Below are 22,686 nucleotides of genomic sequence, written 5' to 3' on the forward strand. Positions count from 1 at the left end.
TTGATTGAGAAATATAAAATGCATCTAAATAGCTTAATGTAATCTTAGTAACCTGTTAATTACAAATGTTAATGTGTATTCCAGGGAGTGGATTATCCTTTTAATTTATAAAAGTAACCACCTAGTTTAACTACAATTTTTACAATTAAATGTGACTTTTTCAATGTCTAAAAAAAGTCATTTTCGTAAGGATTTCTGTAATAATCTGATAATAACGAGCTAATTGTGTGTTTCTGAAGTTGTCCCTCAGGCGTGACCCGGCAGGATCGGCCCGATTCAGCTCATGCGTACTTGTGCACCTACGCGCCCGTCCTCTCTGACGGTGCCCTGGGGTGTAACGGCATCCTCCCGCCCCGGCTGACAGTCGGCCCGCCGTCCATACGCGGCGTCCTGTTTGACCTTGTGTCGGCTCCAGCCCGGCCTGAATGCACATCTGACACACTCGCTTCCTTTGTGGTGCAATCCTGTGGAAGTCATTTCATTTACTGGGGCTTTCAACTTCAGCCAATACAGAGGCGGGAGGGGGTTCGATGGTGGGGGTGGGGTTGGGGGTGGGGGGCGACGTCTGTGTTTAATCAGCCTGCTACAAAGCCTTCCCCTCCACAAAATCAAATATGATGACCGGTGGACACATCTCTGCACAGCAGCTTGAATTAAACATATGGAGGACCTTGTTTTTATTTATCCGCTCTTGGTGCCGCTCCGCCCGACACCCCATATCATCACTGACACGCGCAGCAGAGACCAACGTATGGATTGTTGGTTTGGCCATTAAGCTGAGCAAATTTGGGGGGGGTTTGAGGTCTTCTGAGCATCGTCACCTGATGTCCTGGTGTCTTTTAGCACATATAGTTGGATGGTTCCAACTTCCCTCTCTCTTCTCACTGTTCTTCCTCTGTTTCCAGGCTTGTAGACCACAAACGGGATACGGCCCCCACCCTCTGTCTTCCAAATCGTCTCTCTTTCTCAGTAAATCCTGGCCGTGTCTGTACTCCAGCAGTCTGTTAATCATCCAGCCTTCAGAGAATCCACGATGGCTGCTGCTGCAACCTTGTGCTGTCGGCGCCGGGCCCGGCTCCAGCGCCGCGCTCTCGCTCCTCGCTGTGACTCATGGGGTGGGATTATTCCTCTGAGAATCGGCTGTAAACTGTCAGTCACGTTTACCCTGAGCCGTGTTGTCTTAGACAATGTAACTAGGTGAGTGAGCGAAGGCGATGGGAAACCATCAATATGCTCCCTGTGTAAATGAACAAGGTCGTGATTTATGGCCCCTGTGGCGTGCATACATGCTGAATCTACTCTTTCAACCACCCCCCTCTCTGTCGCCTGGCTCAAGGGCAGGTAAGGGTGCCTTTCTCTGTGGCTGCGACCGTACAGCCTGTGGCGCCCGGTGACAGACAGCCCTCAGAGAGGCCGCGGTGTCATCACTGTGAGTGTAGCACCATCTATAGGCGGGAGGCACCGGCGGAGGAGGGTGTCGGGTGTTGAGGTGGCGTGCTAGGCTACCTGTGGCGACCCTTATCCACCTGCCTGGTGGTGTGTTTCAGCACTTCATCAGTCACGTCTGTCCCTCGGCCTGCTCTGCATGGCAGACTCAGACGGAGAGGGGACAGCTGTGGGAGGGGGGTGTGGGGGGCTTAAAGCCCCACAACAGCTGCAGACCCTTCATGGCAGTGCATCTGTTCGAGGGTCGCGGCTAAAGCTAGTAACATTACATGTCACGGTGGCGTCGTGCGAGTCTATGAAATTAAAATGGAGATGTCTGTATGTCGCCGCCTCAGGGTTTAAAAATGAAATAACTGAAAGTCTTCTCTGAATCCAGCACTTCATGGGACATTTAGGTGATTTATTTGCTGTTTATGTTGGTATGCTGCCTTTTAGGGCGAGCCAGACGTCACAAATGGAGCGCTCATTAGCATTTGACCTCCACATCAGGCTTTGTTTACCCGCCGATATCTCCTCCAACAAAACCGCCGACTTCACCCCAAAGACTGTGACACAGTTCTGTTGCTGGGCGGTGAAGGTAAGCATCACATTTGCATTGCAAGGTTTCCCAAACAACTTGAGCATGCAGACTCAAGGAGGGCAGAGGAGGGGGAGGGGGGGGGGGAGATGACGCTCTGCTCCTCTGGGACGTAGCCACTCCCAGACGCCATCGTCTAGGTTCTGGATTCCTGACAGCTGCTCAAATCCCCCGAGATGACGGCAAGAAGTACGAGGGAAAGTTGCAGGGAAGAGTCACCGGCGCATCCTGCTGTGCAACGAGCGTAGATCCATCACAAACTGTTGCCAGAAATACCCTGAGTGAGATAAAGAGGATTTTAGTTGCGCCAATTCACACTGCACGACGCAACCCTTAAAGGTTTCACCGGTCTGCACACAAAAATACGTTCAATGTGTTTGAGTAAACGCTGGTGTGATGGATTAAAGAGAGTTGTTGAGCAACAAGTAACAGCAAACAGGCGCCCAGGCTTTGTGCTGCGTCCAGGCCGCTGGGCGTGGCAGCTAGCTGTGCGAGCTGCTGGCGGGAAGTGGTTCCGTAATTCATCCCTCGCCCTCCCCGCTTCCGATTCCACCCATTTCACAGAGCGTAATTTTCATATTTAATGAGCATGACTCCAATACAATTACAGTAATTAGTCAAATCTCAGTCACGGCCAGCGGAGCCCACCGCCATTATTAGTAGATCTTATTAATGATGTTGCACGTGTGGCGCTCGCAGGGTAATTGGGGGCACGTGTGGGTGTGGGACCAGCGGTGCTGGGGATTGTAAAGCTGCAGCGGCGTCTCCACTGGGCCCGGTGTTAAATGAAGGTCTGCCGGATGTTAACTGGTTTAAACGTGGGAGATGCGACAGTGAGGACCAGGGGTTCCGCTCCTCCCCAACACGAGTCGGCTCGGCTCCGACATAAAGTTGGTTCAAGTTTGTTTGCCGCGTCGCTTGACCCGAAAGTTTCTCCTTCTGTAGAGCTGCTTTAAATAATTGCATATCAGTCCGCGGCATCGGCGCCGGGCTGCGGGTCCCAGGAGGATCGCAACAAAAAAACTACAAAAGAGAGACGCCGGGAAAAGAAGCCCATTTGCTGTGAGTGATGATACCGCAGTGTCTGACATTTCAGAGATTTGTGGAGCTTCCTTTGCGGACTGATCCTTATTAAACCTACAGAGACACGTAGCATCTGCACCAGAGCTCAGCAGCACCTCCGGCAAAGGTGGAGGAATTATTGTGCGTGTTTGTCTTTCTGATACATGTGGTTGTTACTTGAGTGTAGCAGCCGCCACAGTTTCAGGTCTTAACATCGTTTTTCAGCAAATACCACCTTGTTGTTAATTTAGTTTATTAATTGTTTTTTTTAGTGGCTCAGGTTCTTTCTGCTGCTGTGTTTAAGGAGGCCAGAAAAGGCCAGTTGGAGGGAAAAACTCCTTGTTTTCCCTCCCAGTTCATTTTTCTGCATTTATTATCAATGAAATGCAGAGATTATAAGCCTTCCTTCACCTTAAGGTATGAGAACTCCAGGAATCTTTGTTGAATTTCTCGGGAAATTCTTCAGTTTTGAGAATTTCCTCCCAGTCTTGGAAAACTGGCTTCATTTGCAAACTTTCACAGTTGTTTCTTGTCTTTTTTTCAACTATAAACTGGTTTTCTGTATGGACTTGTCCTCCTCAGAGGACCTGGAGAACCTCCATTCCACATCCCACTGGTCTCCATTGTTTGTGATCCCAAACCAGTCCGTCCCAGTTTGCCCGCTGCCCAAGCTGCCGTGGCATCAAGGTCACTCGATGTGCACGTGTCCCTGCCGGTAGCAGACGCACGCTGTGGTGAACACACGTGTTGTGTTAGCTGATGTATGAAGAGCTAATAAACTTTAATCAGAGGAAAGTGACTCGTTGGCCTCCCATTCAATTAAGGGCAGCGTCACTTCTGAGTTAACGAGTGTGACGCCACAACAGAAAAACCTCTATTAACACGGCGTAATTAGCATAGCATGATGGAATTAAACAGCAATGACACTGCTTTGGTGCTTTTAGCGATTAAGCACGGGGGAAGACAACAATTAAGGCGCCTCTCAACGCCCCCGACTCAGCGAGGACTTGCATTGTTTTGTTGTAGGGCTCCTGAGACAAAAGGCCATTATCCTGTGAAGTTTAAAGAACGGAGAGTGATGGAGGTCAGGACGGTAATGTGTGGGCTTGAGGACGAGCAGCTATTATATAACCACGATCACCAAAACTGTTATAACAACGGCCGATCTGAAGTTTACCAAAAAGGTCATTTCGGCAAGTTATTAATGTCCACGTGCGCTGTTTTTACAATGAAAAACGGGTTTTAAACAGAGTGTATCAGCCATTTTTGAGCTAAAACAGAGACTTTGTTGTTCTTGTGTAAAGGTCTATCCATAAATGAAATCTATCTAAATTACCTTGTTTGATTTTACCTTATCCAACTGTTTTTGTTTTGGACAACAGCCTCAGTCCCTAGCTACCGCCACAGCTACGCTTTCCAACGACGCGCTTAATTGCAGACGTCACACTGGTGTTTATAACAGTAAACACCTGAAAGATTAACCAACATTAACAAAGCACATAAATAAAATTAGCAGCTAACGCACAAACATAGTGCATGATGGATAAGCTGTTCTCCTGCCAAAGCAGTTTTAACACAGCGTGTAAATAAATGCTAATGCAGCTAACACATTTAGCAGGTCAGTTTTATAGCCTGATAATGCTGCATATCAGTGTTACAGCAGCTTGTTTCGCTGCCCCAGACTGGCCACTGGCCAAAAATCAGTCATTCGTTATTTCTATTCTGAAAAATATTCTTGAATTATCCAGGAGGGAAAGTTTACCAGGATGCATCTGGGTTGATTCTCTCAGGCCTTATTCCTGATGCGCTAATGTGACATTAATTGCTTTTATTTCTTCACTCCATTATGAGGAGCCGATCTGTTTCCGGAGCCTGACCAGATGGTTTATCGGCTCTGCGCTGGCAGCGTCATTTCTAATGGAGCGGAGCAACAGGCCTCGTAAACGGCGGGTGCAGAGGCGCGCACGGGGAGGCTGGGGGGGACCGGAGCCACTCGTGTGAAAATCTGCCTGTTGTCGGTGTCTTTTAAATATCGAATATGTAGGAAAATAATGATCTGTTAGAGAACAATAAAACCTTTGACCTCACATGGATCTGCTCTGTTTGTAGAGAGCGCCCTTAAGCTTCTGTTGAGGAGCAGTGACAAGTGTTCACTTAAAATATCGGCAGCCATTGACTACATGCTGGAAATAATGCAGCCACATTGAGCGGTAAAGCCAAGACCAGGGTCAAATGCTAAATAAGAAGGAGCTGGCGATGGTGATCCTCCAGGGAACCCTCTTCCTCTGCGTCCTCTCATCCTCCTCTGGCTTTGCTCTTCCACTCCTCCGCCTCTACTCCTACCTTGATGCCAAACCTCCGTGACCTAGGCCAGGATCAATAGCCCAGTTTAAAGGGGATGGACTGTGTAAATAGAGGAGACAGATGCTGCCGATGAGGACGCTCGGACCACCGATGGCCTTTGACTGGTGCTGTAGCATGTGATCAAGTCTAACACGGACGCCCGTCGATACGTTCTGCACAGAGCTGTTCGGACCCTGTCCGCAGGACATCGGGACTGAAATATTACACCAGGACCACCGTGGATGCCGAGTCAGCGTCTTTTTCTCCACATCCACCCGGCCTCAATTCAATTAGCTCAAATTAGCACTTTCTTGATCTGTCCCCAAGTCTGTACATTTCCCATACCCAAACCTTTGTCTCCCGGGCCTGTAAATACAGGAGTGGTATTCCCTGTGCGTTGGGATATAAATATGTATTTTTATTTTGCAGCAAGATTTATATGTTTTTAACCACCTGTTTAACACTTTAGCGTGGAGCACAGGGGCAGATAGCATCTTGCCATGGAGCAAAAACAAAAACATTACTCACGTACATTTGCACAGCCTGCATATCCTGCCTTATAGGGAAGGTGTTGCTCATATTTCTGCTTATCTCACCTGCGCGACAGCATATAAAAACCTGTGTAAGTTGTATTTAACAGTTGAGTCTGTTAAACCCGAGGCCGGCCGGCCATATTAATCAGGCAGCCCACTTCCCTTCCTGACACAAAGCAAATAGTCATAAATGCTCTTATCGTCTTTTCTAATAGTGTGGACATTACCATCAGATTCATAGTGGCGTAAACGATTGCGTTTCATCTTTATCATAGCCGGCGATCACCTCTCCTGCGCCAGTGTCGTTTGTAACTGCCGGACAGTTTGTTGCGTAATGAAATTCAAAGCAGTTTATCAGCAGCAGAGATCTCTCACTCTGTTTACTTATATTTACATATATTTATATGGATTTTGTTTTCCACATCAGCCAAACGGGCATGATGAATGTATGGTCATGGCCCCTCAGGGGACGTGGGGACATGCACCCCCCCCAGCAGAAGGGATATGTGGTCAGGGAAGTTCCTCCGACCAGGCAACATTTTATGAGTGGAGCCTCTTCATCATCTCAACAAGCTGCGACAAATAAAGATATTGTCAAAGCATTGTTGGGATATATACAGAGATAAAATAACACATCTATTACATTGTAATAAAGGGTGTGGTGGGTGTAGGTGTTGTGATAAACCACTTTTAATAAAAAATAATGTGTAATAGATTTATTTTAGCATTTACAGTGTAAACTTTCAGATCAAATGTGAGCAAAAATTACCCCTTTAATGTGGATCGCTTAATTAATCTGTTAATATTCTCAAGGTCTTTTCACAAACCTTGCCATTAATAAAGGGGGACATTCAATTAGCAGGCAAATCTTGATTGCTAATTTTGTCGTAACAGTCTCCTTTTCTATGCTTTTTTTCTTGTGGTTCGTTATGGTGGAGAATATGATGTGGACAGAGGAAACGGAGTCATTTCATTAATCTAATTGTCATCGCTTTCAACCGGCCAGCTAATAAGTACAAATTAATATGATTAATCAATTTGACGACATAAACTCATTCAATTACAGTTTTTCAATGGGGAGTGGGTGTGCTGGGGGGCGATAGGGAGGCGCGGCGAGTCAAAGGAGGCGGGTAGCCGAGCAGAGCGCCCTGCCAGGGACCCGGCCTACGAAATCCTGGTCAAGTCAGGCAATTAGTCATTGTGAGTGATAAATAAATGGTGATGAATTGTAGATGAAAGACCCCCTCATACACACTCACACACACACTCACACTATCCCCTAACTACGGTTTTGCTTGATATAGTGAAATTTTGGCTTCATATCCAAATGGAGCAAAAAAAATTTGGACGGTTTTAGGGATTTTTTTTAAATTCATTTCCATTTTTGGTTTGGTGCTGACTTGAGGGAAGATTTTAATCGTAAAAGGTCAAGGTGATTAAAATCTTACACTCTTTTAACTAGGCTTTACACATTTACAGTAGATTCAATTTGGAGAATCAGAAACTTTGTACAGCCGATGAATATAAGTATGAGGTAAACAAACTCCATCACCCATCATGCAACTAAAAAACATTTGGGTACAATCTTTAAATAGCTTTCAGAGCATATTAAATCTACAACACGTTGTTGTAAATGATGATTCCTCTTGTTTCTCCACGCCAGGTCTGAGGCGTGTTTACCTGCAGCGGCTGCAGGGGTTTTATTTGTTATTTGTGCAGAGAGGAAGATGCTGGCGCAGCACTCTGTGTGATGCCCTTTAATGCTCTCTATCTTATCAGCACAGCATCACCTCCTATTCAAACCAGGGCCCTGATTGTGCGGTGTGATGGTGTTCCAGTCTTAACATTGGGAATAGTTTGCGGAGGCAGCGTCTAATTTGTGAAGTGAGGTATTACAGAGGAGACAATTAGACCAGGGTTCGATTGGCGTGTGCAGGCTTGGATGCTGACAGTCAGGAGAAGGCTTTCAAATGTCATACCAATTAATCTATCCAGCCATCAAACAATATTCTGGAAACAAAGTCAGGGGGGGGCGATCAATCTGCATCACTTTTCTCCTCACCGGGTTATGGGAAAATTGATTTGTCAAACAAAGCATTTTGGAAGCAGTGCATGCTTGTTCGGGATCCATTAGCCTCCATTGAGCATTTTGTTTAACATAGGATTTTCATCACAGAGAAAATGCAGTGTCCTCAATACTGTGAGCTACAACTTTACGATTTCTGATTTCTTTGTTCTCCCCTGGAAAGCTTTAGAAAGTGCTGATGAAGATTGAAAAGGGGAAAACTTCTGACTGAATATCTGGGCCTGTGTTTTTAAAAAAATAATAATAATAATCACCTTAATGTGGCTGGCTTCTTTCATGCAGCCTGCATCAGGCGTTAGCTCCCATACCTCAGATTATTGTACACTGTGGGACTCTTCTGCCATCCAATACACCATGACTGCCTTAAGCTGTATCATGAATTCCCTCTGCAGTGTATTGTTCTTACTGTATCACATTGTGCCCGCCGTGCTGTTTTAGAGGGGAGAGAGCTTCCTCTATGGGATTTTTCCCGGTTCCCATCCCCTGATAATGTGTCTCTCCCTAAAGGCTAGGCCTCTGTGACCTTGTCTTATACATTGAGGGCGTCTTAAGCGAAAGAACGGAATCCTGAATGGGCCATTTCCCCTCTTTTAACACCCCTTTAATGTCATCAGTGAAATATGAAGTCATTAGCTGATATTAAAACACTGCTGACAAACTAATTAACGCAAGACATTAAACAAGACGGGCCTGATTAATCCGCTTTAACGATTCTTTTTAAGTGGTTCTGGTCAAAATTAATACAGATTTACTGGTGATCTTAAGAAAAAATACTATTATGTGTATCAGACATCAAGGGCAGCCTAAAGTCAGTGGTCTTTTATATCTAAGTACTTTCACTCCCACCAATAACAAACCATCTGAACTCAAACAGTTGGTCCTAAAATACTTTATGAATATGTTCTATGGAAGTTATTTATTTCAGATTAAAAGGGAACATATCTTTTTAATCTAAGTAATTGCATTTATTAATGAAACTAAGTTTACTATTTGTATCCTTCCATAAGATAACAAAAGTTATTATTATTAGTATTGTTATTGTTGTTGTTATGCTATATTGTTCTTGTGTTATCTTTCCAGTTTTTTTCTTTGTCCTTGCAGCAAGTGCTTGTAAATGTCTCCCTCTTGTGGCTTATAATGTGCAGAAGAATCCGAGCTCTCGCTGTGTATCATTTTTAATAAATAATAATTAAATTCATTTAGGCGTTTGGAAATCACAACAAAATTAACAGTGTTTATTCATACAAAACCCAACCTGACAATTGCCAAAGTGGTGGATGTTTGTTTGAATGTCTCGTCCTTTTATTTAAAATCAATGTGTAATGAACAAGTTACTGCTCGGTTTATGAAAAAACATGACATTAAAAACGACGCACATTATTTATCCACTTAAATCGCCCTGGCTTCATAGGGGCCATTTAAGATTGGAGCAACACCAGTCCGGAGGAAGTCGCTGGGATATGACGTGGGTACACGTCATCATTGAGCGCCACATTTATGGCCTTCGGTGGTATAATGTACCTTATTTCAAGCGTTTGGAAAAACGCTATCCTGGATAGTTTATATCTATAACGGCACTTTATGCTTTAATAATAGCTGCGGTAATATTGCTTATTGTGTTATTTAGTGTAATTTTACTTAATTAGGGTATGAAAATGTAGAGCCTGTAGTCCAACCCTTATAAACGTTTAGCATTAGCTTTTATAGCTGTGGGCGAGCACGGATCCTTTGTACGCTACCAATCTTTTTAGAGGATGTACCCCTCCTGGGGAAATTTTGGAGGACAATTTTCGCAGAACTATGGAGGTCCTGGACCTCGTAAGCCGACGGGTGGTCCAACCAGTGAGCAAAGCTCCGGTTTCGGCGGCTTCGAGGCGCCGTCCGGTGGCTCGCTGTTCTCCAGCTTACAGGAGCAACATCTTCAGCAGATGCAGCAGCTGCAAATGATGCATCAGAAACAACTCCAGTCTGTGTTGCACCACAGTAACCACGCTAGTCCTTTTGGAGCCCCGGCCCCTGCTGGGTTTCCGGGCCCTTCGTGGAATTCAGAACAACCGGGACAGGCGGGCTATAAGCAAGACGAACCCGCTGCTCCATCGTCTGTTCAACGGCAGCCTCCTCCGCCTCCACCACAGCCAAATGAGCCACAACCTTGCCCCCCTCCTCCTCCAGAGCCCCATTTGTTGAAATCACCGGATAACAATTGTCATCAAATTGAAGCAACCATAGGCCATTTGTCCAAGATAGAAGATGACAAGAGTTTACCATTGCAGGTAACATCGTGTATTAAATCACATCAGATCTTTATTTAACATCAACTCCACCTCTTCATTCATCTGCCAGTGTGTTTAAGTGTAGAAAATGGTTGTGATTTGTGCTGAAATACCCCATAAAATAAGATATCTAACTAAAGGGAAGCCATGCATTGTCACCATTAGTTAAACATGAAACAGATTAATTTAAATGTAGTCTTTGATAGATGCTACAAAAGTTTACAGTACATCATGCAATGGGTATTTGAACAAATCTGATTATTGTAAATCGGTGTTGCCTTGTGAGATTATTGTGAAGTTGCTGTTGGATTCCATTATTATATTTGTACACATGAGCTACAGGGTGAAAACATCAGGATAAATCTGTGGCAGCCAACCAAATCATGGTTTAAGATTAGCAACCTGTTAAATGTACAGGCTCTAAATGAGTGCATATTGTCTGGTTCTTCTTCCAGCAGCAACAACATCTTTGGTACAAAAAGCATCTTGACAATCTCCAGAAATTAAAGCAAGAAAAATCCAAACACAACCAGAACGATGGTGATGGTTCTGGGCCACCACCTCTGCCTGTGGAACTGGTTTCTTCTGCTCCTCCTCTTCCTCCATCTGAGCCAACGAAAGGAAAACCTCCTCCACCTCCTCCAAAGGAAGAGCCCCCTGCTCCACCCCTGCCTCCCGAGGACTTAAAGGTAGGTCCAGTTCCAGTATCATGAAATTGTCCCCCTGTACAGTCACTTAAAACAGAGGTTTTTACTCAAAGTTTATTGTATATCGTCTGTTAGATTAATGGTTCCAAACTTTGATTGTGTCAATTTCATGAATTTACAGAGAGAAAATGTAGAAAAAACAACGGACACAGTAAGTCTCAGTACCAGTCGCCCGTCATCATGCTCTTCACTCATCTTCACCTTTATTGCTCTTGAAAATCAAAACAATGATTTTCTGCATTATCTTCATTGTCCCACATACTCAGTCCGAATTACAAGATAATGTTTGTGATACCCAATGAAGGATTTTTGAGCTGATGCCAATATCTGACACTTACCTGCTCCCTGTGACAAGATCACCCAAAATGATTTGTTGAAACCCTGATCGACCAATTCTTTATTGGACTAATGAATATTGCGGCTCCCCAAGGCAGTTATTAAGATCCTACATGTGGCATAACCCTAACCTTTAACAGTGTTGATTGACAAGCCTTTAGGAATATTTACAGGGCTTATGTCAAAGCTTTAGCCAAAAACTCTGTCTAAAGTACTGTAATGCCTTGTGCGCCCCTGGTTTGTTGTCATGAAAGCAATGTCATTGCCACCAACATCTGCTACCCTTGTACTCTCTGAGTTGAATTACAGTTGAACACGGTGCTTGCCATCAGTAGTACCATTCCCCCTCAACAAAATGCACCAACTATAATACATTTGATTGAGGATATACTGTTTGGCATCAGTCCTACTCTATATTTTCACAGCCAGCAGCACCACCAGACCCAGTGGAAGCTGCACGTCTCCAGCAGTTACAGGCTGCTGCAGCACAATGGCAGCAGGTGCAGCAGCAGAGGGCAAACATGCAGTACCAGGCTCTGATGCAACACCATGAAAAGCTCCAGCAAATCTTGGAACAATACCAACAACTGATTCAACAGCCTTTCAATCCACAGGTAGGTAGAACTTTTTTAGCCAGAAGTAGTTTGCTACTGTGGCCCAACACCATAATAATAAGAATAATTCAACTTTGTATTTATCTTTTTTACAGTCGATGTCTGTTGAAATGCAGTTGAGGCACTACGAAAAGCAGCAGCAGCAGTTCACACCTTTATTCCAACAGTGGAATTGCTCCTTTGTTCTCTGGCATGAGCAGTTCCAGACTTATCAGCATAAAGACCAACTGCAAGACTATGAGCTCCAGTGGAAACAGTGGCAGGAGCAGATGAACGCCACAAATGCACACATTCAGGAGCGGGTGGCCACTCTCACTGCCATGGTGCCTTTTGCTTCGAGCCAGTATAGTGGTGGGATGATGGGACAGTACGGTCCGTTTCCAGGAAAAGACTTGCACATGCAGCAGCAGCCGGTGAGGCCAGATATGCAACAGTCACCTGCTGCTATTGCACCCAGACCTCAAGGTCCACGACCCAGTGTTGGGTTTGGGCAACATTTAGAATCGACTGCGGGGCCACCTGTTAGAGGAGGTGGACCTAGAACCCAGGGTCCTCCAAACTTTCAACCGCAAAGCTTCAATAATATCAGAGCTCCACGGTAATTTTTTCCAACATATATTCCTGTTATTGCCGGATGTTTTTAGAAAATCCATATATTTGGAATGATTCATTTATCACTTTTATTATCCCCCTGATCATAGTGGAAACAACCCCAGATTCGACCAACCGCAGCCAGGTTTCGATGGTCCTCCAAGACTTGACCTGCCTCAGCAGCGCTTCGATGGTCCACCGAGGTTCGATCAACCCCAACAGCGCTTTAACACCCCGCATCGATTCAACCAACCGCAACACCGTTTTGATGGTCCCGCGAGATTTGACCAACCCAGACAGCGTTTTGATCAACCTCGATTTGGACAGCAGGCCAGATTTGAACAGCCCCCGAGGCACCCTGCACCGCCACATGGATTTGAACACCCAGTCATCTCCCAGCAAACTCCAAAAACTGAGGAGGATTCGGTCCCGAAACAGCTTGAGTCTGTGGATTCTAAGACAACGGGAAAGTCTCCTGGTGAATTGCTGTCAGACAAAGGAAAGACCAAGGCAGAGCCAGACAGTAAGATCAAAGTTGAGGATATGACGGATGATAACCTGTTGGGAAGTGATGACTTCTTTGTTCAAAGTGACCCTATACCACAGACATTACAGGCAGACACAAAGCCTGGTGACGCTAAAAAGAGTTTTGCTCTGAACAGTACTGTAAAACCTCAACTTACTGAGTCCAAGCCTACAGTAACCACTCCTGCTGCTGCTAGTACAGCTGCTGAGAAGAATCCCCAGCAGAAGGAAGCAATATTGGCAAACAACAACAAACCCCCAATGGCTCCATCACGACCACAATCTTCAGACCAGGTGTCATCAATGCCAGATCTGTCAATAAACACAGCTGGAATAGGGCGCGGCCAGCCCCAGGCACGAGGACGTGGTTGTGGGCAGATGGGTTATGGAGAGATCAGGGGACCAAAAAATGTACCACCCGGGGAGAACATGGGCAATTCATATGAACATATGCCACCTAAAGAAGACATGGAGACGTCAGAAGAACATGAGAATTACAGTTGGCAAGATCCTTCATATGGGGAATATGGTGATGCAGAGTCTGAAATGCCTCCTGAAGAATATTGGATGCCAGAAGAAGAATACTTCCCACCAGAGGAAGAGTATTATGATGAAGAACGAATAGGGTCACAATCTAGGGGGAGAGGAGGGCCACCCATGATGAGGAGAGGGCCTTCTATGGGCAGTGGTGGTCCTCTAATGGCAAGGGGTGGTCCAGCTATGGGTCGAGGGGGACCTCCATTTGGTCGAGGGGGACCTCCATTTGGTCAAGGGGGTCCACCAATGGGAAGAGGTGGACTGCGAATGGCACGAGGAGGACCACCAATGTTGAGAGGAGGTCCACCCATGGCTCGAGGAGGTCCACCCATGGCTCGAGGAGGTCCACATATGGCTCGAGGAGGTCCACATATGGCTCGCGGAGGTCCACCTATGGCTCGTGGAGGTCCACCTATGGCTCGAGGAGGACTGCTACTTGGCGGATGTGGAGGACCACGTCCAATTGGAAGAGGACAGCCAATGGAGGGACATTGGGAACAAAATGACTCATTTGAGTTCCAGGAGGAAATGGACCCTTATTGGGGAGAATGGGCACCTCCAGTGCGAGGCATGAGACCCCCATTTCCTCCTGGTCGAGGTCGCCCCCCTCGTGGTCATCCTGGCTTTATGCACCAAGGAAGAGGGCGCCCCTCTCACCCAGCACAGGGAGCAATGAATCACGAATCATTAGGGCATGAAGGTGATGTAGAAGATCCTGAGATGGCTCCAACAAGACCCTTCATGTACCATGAACACGAACCCAATAGTCATCCAATGCATCCTGATGGACGAGGTAGGCGCCGCATCCCACCCACACCTCATGAAATAGTAAATTCTATGGAGAAGCCATTGTATGATGAAGGTATAGAGGGCGATATAGGTTGGCAACCGCCACATGGCAGAGGCCGTCCCGGGGCTCCACATGATATGATGGATTCAGGAGGGGTGAGGAGGAGGCCTGTGGGCAGAGGAATGGCAAGAGGTATGTGGCGACCAGGTTCAAAACCCGAGGGATTTGAAGAAGGATGCAAGGAGGGTTATTTTGCGGATTATGGTCACGGGGAAGATGATTATCATCGTCGGCGACTAAAACAAGACTATCCATCAGAAGACTATCGGGATGATCCCAAGCACCGCGAGTCGGAATGGGACAGAGATCCTCCTTCCATTAGAGACTACCCACCTCGCATACCACCATCAGAGCCTTACAGAGATGGACCTTGGCGGGAGGAAAACGTAAGAGATTATGCACATGGTGAGCCTGACAGGGGTAGGGGAGAACTAAGAGTCCGCGAATACCGGGCCGAACACCCGTATCCCCCACGGCTTTCAGAGTGGGAAAGATCTTCGCGAATCCCTCCACCAGCAGAGAGAGGGTATCCTGCTGATTATGAGGAGCACAGAGCGCGATATGGGGAGGGCAGGGAAGAGCCTCCCTTGGACAGAATACCTCCTGCACTACCGGTAACAAACCTGCCAGAAAACACTGTTGATTCTGCCGCAGCAATAAGTGACACAAAAGTGCTCGCTCTGTCCCAGCATCAGCACGAAATTATTTTAAAAGCTGCCCAAGAGCTTAAACTAATCAGGTACTGTTTCATCTTTTGTCATTAATTCCTACATTATTTGCCATTAACACAAAATGTCACTTGACTGCTGTCGTTGATAATTGCACTATAGTCTTGAAATGTTTATTTTGTCTCGACCTCCATAGCTTTTATTTATATTATTCTGGCTCTGCAGGGAAATGAAGGAGGGGAAGACGCTTGTTCCTGAACCTCAACATGCATCAGCTGATATCCTGCCTGAACAGCTTCCGGCTGGTCTTCTCGGTTTGGAAATTCCACCAGATGTCAGAGATGTCTTGAAGGTGGGATAAAGGCAGTCATTTTCTATCCTAATTATACCTGTCGGTTAAACCTCCCTTAATCTCACACCTTTAGGGAATGACTGCATCTACCCACACCACTGCTGAGTCGTTAGATTCAAAGCCCATTGCTACCGATTACCAGCCACCTATTTCTGCATCATCGATATCGACATTGATGCCAAAAACTGTGGATTATGGGCATGGACATGGTATGGATAATGTGCCTCACATTTAGTGTGCTTTTAAAACGCTGCTGATGGTATCACTCCATGTCTCAGAGCCCGGAGCTACTGTTGAGCGGATCTCTTACGGTGAGAGGATAATTTTGAGGCCAGACCCGGTGCCCATGGACAGAGGCTACGAAAAAGGTACGCTTCACTTTTTTAAATACTCTTCTTTCTTTGAGCTGAATTGGCTCCAGTTTTCTTTCAGCTCCAATTAACACTGCTTTTATTTTCTTAGAACCTCTTGGCCTAAGAGATCCTTACAGCCGAGACCCGTATTATGAGAGACGTCCGGACCCCTACTTGGACCGCCGAGAGTACGGCAGAGAGAGGGAGTTGTACAGGGAGAAGCTCCCGCCTGAATATGAAAGGGAGAGATTCGAGAGGGATCGCTACCCAAGAGAGAGAGACGACAGGTACCATGTTCCCTGGGTGCTTCTGACATCTTCCTCCCATATTGTAGGGACATTTAGATTGTCAGAATGTGTCATGTTTTGTTCTATTTGTCTATCTCTAATTCAAGCATACATTCCATGGTTGAAGAAAGGTACCGTTCCATTGTGAATAGACCTCAGTGTGTTAGTTAAAGGCAAGTAGTTCCACTGGCAAAACCAAACTTTAGCTGTTATTTCTCCCCCTTTTTGCAGATCACCGCTGGGAACGTCCTTACGCCCAGGATACAGGGAACGAGATCGGGATCTCAGAGAGCGGGAGCGAAGTAGCAGTCACGACCGAGAGGAGCATTTTGGAAGACTTGGCTACGATAGACCCCCATATGATCGCATCGTACCTGAGCGATTTGGCCACAGCACGTCACCATACGGTATGTTTGGCGAGCTCGTCTACCTCAGCAAGAATTGAGTTGTACAAGGTTAACATTTTATAAATTAAAATGCTTAATATTTGAGTAAACTTTGCTTTGATACTGACGCCCAATTTAGGAATAATTAGAAATTTAGAAATAATCGATCCTTTATCATAGACGTGTATGTTTGTGTATACCTTCAGCTGTTGTGTAACAGCCGGTCAGGGTCCCTGCTGTTTTTGACATTGCGTAGCTCCAGGGTCTAAATCCTGAACAGGATTTTTGAGCTCGTTGTCCAATTCTTTAAGCCAATGACTAGAAAATCAGCAAAGATGTGATGGGGAAATTCTCTGTGCAGCCTTGCAACCCCCCCCCCCTTCCTTCTTTGATCAGAAATACTGGAGACTTATGGTCCAAAACTTTCACGTCAGGTCACCCTTCATATGTAACCAGTGAAGTCGACTTAAACAAATATTTGAATTTCAAAATATGCTACAGTGGACAGAAGAAATTACCCAGAGGAACGAGGGCCTCCCCCTGCACCGCCCCTCCCACCGCCACCTCAGCCGCCCCCACGAGTGGAGAAGAAGCCAGAAATCAAGAACATCGACGATATCCTGAAGCTGCCCGGCAGATCATCTCGACCTGAAAGGGTACGTTACTCATTTGCTATATCTTGGCCTTCATTATTGATAAAGGTGCAGAACACATGCAAGTTAATGGGGCTGGAAAATAAAAGTCAGAATATAGTGTTGTACAATGTACAAGTGCTCATTTTCATGAAATTTCGTACAGATTGTTATCATCATGAGAGGACTTCCAGGGAGTGGAAAAAGCCACGTTGCAAAGCTCATACGTGTAAGTGAAATCATGTCTAATCGTCAATTTATTGATTCAATGTTAAGAATAATGCTTTGTTCACATTTTACTAAATCATGTACATATGGTTAAACGGTTGTTTGTGGTTATCTGTAACATCTTAAGGACAAGGAAGTGGAATGTGGTGGCGCGCCCCCCAGAGTTCTCGTTTTGGATGATTATTTCATGACAGAGGTTGAGAAAGTTGAGAAAGATCCAGACACGGGGCGGAAGGTCAAAACCAAGGTGAGTTCAAACATTAACAGCAACACTAATTAGAATCCTTTACCCTGTTGTGTTAGTTGTAAGGTTCTAAATATTCCAAACAATACCTCTTGCAGGTCCTGGAATTTGAGTATGAGCCAGAAATGGAGGACACCTACCGCAGCAGCATGCTTAAAACGTTCAAGAAAACCCTGGACGATGGCTTTTTCCCTTTCATCATTTTAGACTCGATTAATGACAGAGTTAAACATTTCGAACAGTTCTGGAGCGCCGCTAAAACCAAAGGGTTTGAGGTGAGACGTGGTCGTCATAAAGTCACAGATTCTTTTCCCTCTCCTAAATGGGACTTAAAGTCTGAAGTTTCTTATTTTGTTATTTCAAGGTGTATGTGGCTGAAATCACAGCAGAAAATCAGACCTGTGCTAAGAGAAATGTCCATGGACGCTCACTGAAGGATATAATGAAGGTCTGTCCATGTTAATGACACTTAAATGTTTGAATTTAAAATAGATTCTCGCTTCCTCATGTCTCTAAAAGTGTCAGCAACAATAAAGTAAAGGTTCCTTGATGCGAAACACATTAAAACGGCGACTGCTGACCTCTCTGTAGCACATGTGCAGCCTGTTTCTAAACACAGATTGTGTCCACAGATGTCCAGCAGCTGGGAGCCGTCACCTCGTCACATGATGCGTTTGGACGTCCGGTCCCTCCTCCAGGATGCAGCTATAGAAGAGGTCCGGTGCTCTACCGCAACAGTCACGGTTTAATGATGCCAACCTTCACCAGCGTGACCCCTAAACTGTCGTCCACGTCTTGACAGGTGGAAATGGAAGACTTCAATCCCGATGAAGAGCTGAAGGAGCAAAAAGAAGAGGAAGAAGAGGGTGATCTGGTAGGACACAAACAGCTTACATTTGTCCTGTGATTGTGGCATCATTTCCACAATATTTAATCTATTCTTTCAGTTCTAGTTTATTACACATTTTATTATTTGTGTTTAGTTTTCAGTAAGGACACTTCCATCATCGGTCGCCAAAAGCAGCATTGGCTGCTGGTTTTGTTGCTATTATTTATTCTTCAAAATACAGTCGATCAAGTTTTGTTTTGTTTGAACCTATCGTGTGTTTAATGGCACCTAACATGTCCCTCATATCCTATATGGTCTCTGAGAGGCTTCACTTCATAGCAGCCACACACACACACACACACACTATAGAGGGCACGTTTCCACTGCAGGAACTTCGGGGTAAATTTACGGGGCCGTTGGTGTGCATGTTTTGTATCTTATCACAACACAACCCTTGTAAAGATCCTGCCCCCAGTATTTACCAGGAACTCCTGAAGTGGAAACACCTCATGTTTTATTATTAACAATAGGTGGAACATAAATCACAATTATCATCGAGAGATGATACTAAAGAACCGTGGCGCTGTGCCATTGTTAGAGCAGTGGTCAGATTAGCAGGATGCTCCCACAGCGGTTAATCTGTCAGCCATAAGAGATTTACACATCTGTGCATCATGAAGCAGGAAATATAAAGAGAAGAACTTAATTTATTTTAGCAACATTCATCTAAAGCTTCCTCAAGTTGGTTTAAAGCATCAGAATCACCCTGGAGTGAAGGTGGATGTATTAAATGCTCAGTCTGACGTATTTTTGGCATCGCCATCGTACTTGTACATTTTATTCACCTGACTAAAGTATTTAGGGGCTCTAATATTTATTAAAATGGTACAATTTTAAGCCATATCAGTCTTGTTTCTTTTAAAGGGTTAATTTTGATCTAACTAAACAGCACACGCGTGAAATTGGAAAAGAAAACCTGGTGATAAAATATTAACAGCATTCAAGCTGTTCAAATCTGTCTGTAGCAGCCTTTCTAATCAGACACATTGTGCTTTTATTCCTGGTACCAGTACGGATGCTGGTTCAGTGAGCTGAGGTCACTGAGCTGGTTAAATGACGTTTTTAAATGTATGAAATCCCAGTTCGACCGCAACAGCACTGGTCACAAGCCTTCCTGAGGATATGACCGCGCTCAAAGAGATGAATAAATGCTGAACAGTGTTTCACACACACTTTTATAGTGTGTCATCACTGGGCCTTTCTACTCTTTCCAAGCAGGTTTAAAGTGGAAATTGATTTTCTTTAAACCGATTTTCTTTAAACTTAATTTCATGCTTACACGAAGACTGCTGTTATTATTGTTGTTAATATTATTACAACTGCAATCTGCAGCCTTTAACTTTCTTAATTTGCTTTTGTCTCAGATTTTACAGTGGAGAACTTTTCCTCTCCTTTGTATTTTCTATCAACAAATGTTTTTACCAGTTCTAAAAAAAACAAAAAAACAAGATCTCTCCATGTGACATTACAAATGACGTAGTTAATTTCTGAGTATGATCATACCTTTATGTATTCCTAAACTCTTTCCTGTGCCCACGGACACGTTTGCTGTCTCTGGACAGGATTATAATGCACCTTATCACGTTTCACCCTGTTTCCTTATCAAACGTGGCACACCTGAGCGCATCTTTCTCCAGGATGTAGGGACATTTCTGAGATTTGACTACAGACAGATCGAGTGTCAACTATAATAGGCAAAAAAGAAAAAGCTGGATACATGAAGGAGGACGGTAAACGTAAGCAGCAGCAGCATCTGCTGGTCCTTGGACGTGGGAGCAGCCGTAGATGAGAGACGGACGCAGACGTCTGTAGATCGTCTGTTGTTTGTGGCTGTTTGTGGGGGAGAATGATGTTGAGCAGGAGGAAGATGGCTGTAAATGTCTCATCACAAACAGCGAGGAGTGTAAAAGTAGCACTACGTGGATAAAGCATGCTGCAATTAAACTTTGGCTTTGAAGAAGTTTTTCTTTTTTATGTATAGCAGCAAACTCTTAATCTCACCTGTAATGATGATCCCATAAACCATTTACTTACATAAATGAACTTATACACTCTCACCTGAATGAAAGTGATGAATATTAATGGTTTCCTCCATCTTAATGGACCATTTAAACCCCAATTAGGAACCTGTTGCTCTTATCTTAGCTGTATTTGATGGATGGTGAACCTCTGAGCTCCTCCAGCTCGGCTACCTCGGAGTTTCTCCGAAGCAGCATCCAAACCAGCGCATGCTCATTGTGTCTCACAGAAAGTCATGATGTGTCAGTCAGCTGTTGCTAAACTGTTGTCTTTCAGCTCCTGCTGCTCTCTCTCTGTTTCCCTCTGATCTTTAACCACTGAAGTGTTTCTTTATATAATGTAGGGCTACATTCCAAAAAGCAAATGGGAGATGGACACTTCTGAGGCTAAACTTGGTAAGTATTCCCTTTTCTTCGATGTTTTCCAGTATCTAGCCCAGGTTGAGGGGTAGTTGTTTAGTATAATGGCTGTGTGGTTCATATCTGTCGGTTCTACCATCTGTGGTCCTCCACTCTGTCCACGCTGCATCACTCATTCTAATGCAAAGCTGTCATATTTAAGGTGGCTTTCAATGGGAATGAAACTTTTTACATCCACCGTCCTTGTCGTACCTCATTGCTGTTAACGGAAACACAATCTTGTGACATTATTGAAAAGAATTAGAAAAGAAGCTTGAATTATGTTGACCTGTTGTAAGTAGAGATTTAATCACTTTCAGAGAAGGGGCAAAAGGTTTCAGCTGAATATTTACTTTCTGCTGTGTGTGTTTTCTACACACATCACACAAGTGAAGGAAGGGAATATTTAGCTGCACAGTTTATTGCTTCTGCAGCTCTGGCTCCAAAACATGCATGCAGCAATAGTGACTAATCAAACAGACTTCCAACCTCCTGTTTTCCTGAAAACTTTATTTTACTGTCTTTAAATCTCCTGTTCTAACACACCCCAGCGTTGGCGTACCTCCACCTCCATGTTTATTGTCACCTGTACATACAGTAAATCTGGCCAACTGTTGCTGCATGTATAGTTTTGTACCAGACAATATGGAAACGTTTCAGAAAGACCTTTTGTAGACATGTTAAAGGAGCAGTCAGTCATGTTGTGATGTCCCTGTACAGCCTGTGAGCTCAGCATGGATCTGAGCTCTTCTCTTCCCTTTGTACAGACAAGTTGGATGGGCTGGGAGGCAGCGGGAAGAGGAAGCGCGAGGACGTCGGCCTTGACGACTACCTGCAGCTGCCTGACGACTACGCCACACGCATGTCTGAGCCAGGAAAGAAAAGGGTAATGCTGAGCTGCGGGACAGAGAGGGGAACATGCTAACCAGAGAGCGCCTCAGGAATACCCGGTTCCATGTGAAACGTTTGATATGCAGATGATTCTCACTGGTCATGAATAAACACCGTTCGCCGTCCTTGTCAAGGTTCGATGGGCTGACCTCGAAGAGCAGAAGGACGCGGATCGAAAGCGCGCTATCGGCTTCGTGGTGGGTCAAACGGACTGGGCCAGAATAACGGACGAGAGCGGCCAGCTGGCGCAGCGAGCTCTCAACCGTACCAAGTATTTCTAAGAAGATCACGTAAACTTGTTCCCTTCACTGACAGGTACGGTTGGTTTGATCATGAGCACGTTAATATTACTGTAACTGAAGGGATTTTTAGCCTTCTGTTCTTTAATTAGTTTATTATTCCTCCATTTCTTTGAAAGAAACTGTCCAATATTTCTGTGATAAGTCTAAACATACATTTATAGTTAAACTGATGTTCAAAGGGTGCTCGTGAATTTGTGGAAATCTGTGATTTATTTTTACTTTTTTTGTGTCTTTCTGCAGGTTTCCAGAATGTGAGTCAACGGAGTTGTCGTGGCAACACTACAACAAATAACGAAATGCTTAGTATTTTCATTCAAGAGGCAGTATAGTTTTTTTAGTTCTTATTTTTAACTCACAGTGGAGTTGTAGTTTGTACATGAAAGCTGCTTCCCCATCATGTTACCGCCAATCTTCTGCTGTTTTGTACTCCGTATGCTTTCTGTACTGTACACCTGTAGCACCGTTTCTTGCTCCATGCATACTTGGAAAAGACTAATAAAAGTCTCCAAAAACCACTGACTTAGAAACTTTTATTAAGATGTTTTTTTTGCATCTTG

The 22,686-nt window shown here is 44.8% G+C and overlaps 1 protein-coding gene across 3 annotated transcripts; it reads left to right on the forward strand.

Annotated features, from left to right (window-relative positions):
• Positions 1-9,509: 9,509 nt before the first annotated feature.
• Positions 9,510-22,648, forward strand: ylpm1 (YLP motif containing 1). 3 transcript variants are annotated; one of them, XM_029849353.1, is made up of 23 exons: positions 9,510-10,320; positions 10,776-11,009; positions 11,149-11,178; positions 11,789-11,977; positions 12,073-12,575; positions 12,679-15,219; positions 15,374-15,500; positions 15,574-15,709; positions 15,779-15,868; positions 15,963-16,140; positions 16,248-16,271; positions 16,372-16,547; positions 17,028-17,182; positions 17,325-17,387; positions 17,514-17,633; positions 17,729-17,905; positions 17,995-18,078; positions 18,263-18,346; positions 18,433-18,504; positions 20,882-20,933; positions 21,704-21,822; positions 21,962-22,142; positions 22,370-22,648. In XM_029849353.1, the coding sequence occupies exons 1-22, from the start codon at positions 9,802-9,804 to the stop codon at positions 22,106-22,108; spliced, it is 5,820 nt and encodes a 1,939-aa protein (XP_029705213.1). In that variant the 5' UTR covers positions 9,510-9,801; the 3' UTR covers positions 22,109-22,142; positions 22,370-22,648. The 3 variants fall into 3 exon arrangements, with proteins under 3 accessions (XP_029705213.1, XP_029705214.1, XP_011610360.2); XM_029849354.1 differs by having other exon boundaries at positions 10,779-11,009; XM_011612058.2 differs by lacking the exon at positions 16,248-16,271.
• The last annotated feature ends 38 nt before the right edge of the window (positions 22,649-22,686 follow it).

The sequence above is a fragment of the Takifugu rubripes genome, chromosome 16 (genome assembly GCF_901000725.2).
Source record: "Takifugu rubripes chromosome 16, fTakRub1.2, whole genome shotgun sequence".
Lineage (NCBI taxonomy): Eukaryota > Metazoa > Chordata > Actinopteri > Tetraodontiformes > Tetraodontidae > Takifugu > Takifugu rubripes.

Bases quoted from the DNA above. Each gene is read 5' to 3' on its own strand.
- ylpm1 (XM_029849353.1), top strand. From the start codon at position 9,802: ATGTACCCCTCCTGGGGAAATTTTGGAGGACAATTTTCGCAGAACTAT. The intron at 11,978-12,072 runs GTAGGTAGAACT...TCTTTTTTACAG, and splicing joins AACAGCCTTTCAATCCACAG to TCGATGTCTGTTGAAATGCA. The intron at 16,141-16,247 runs GTACCATGTTCC...CTCTAATTCAAG, and splicing joins CCAAGAGAGAGAGACGACAG to CATACATTCCATGGTTGAAG.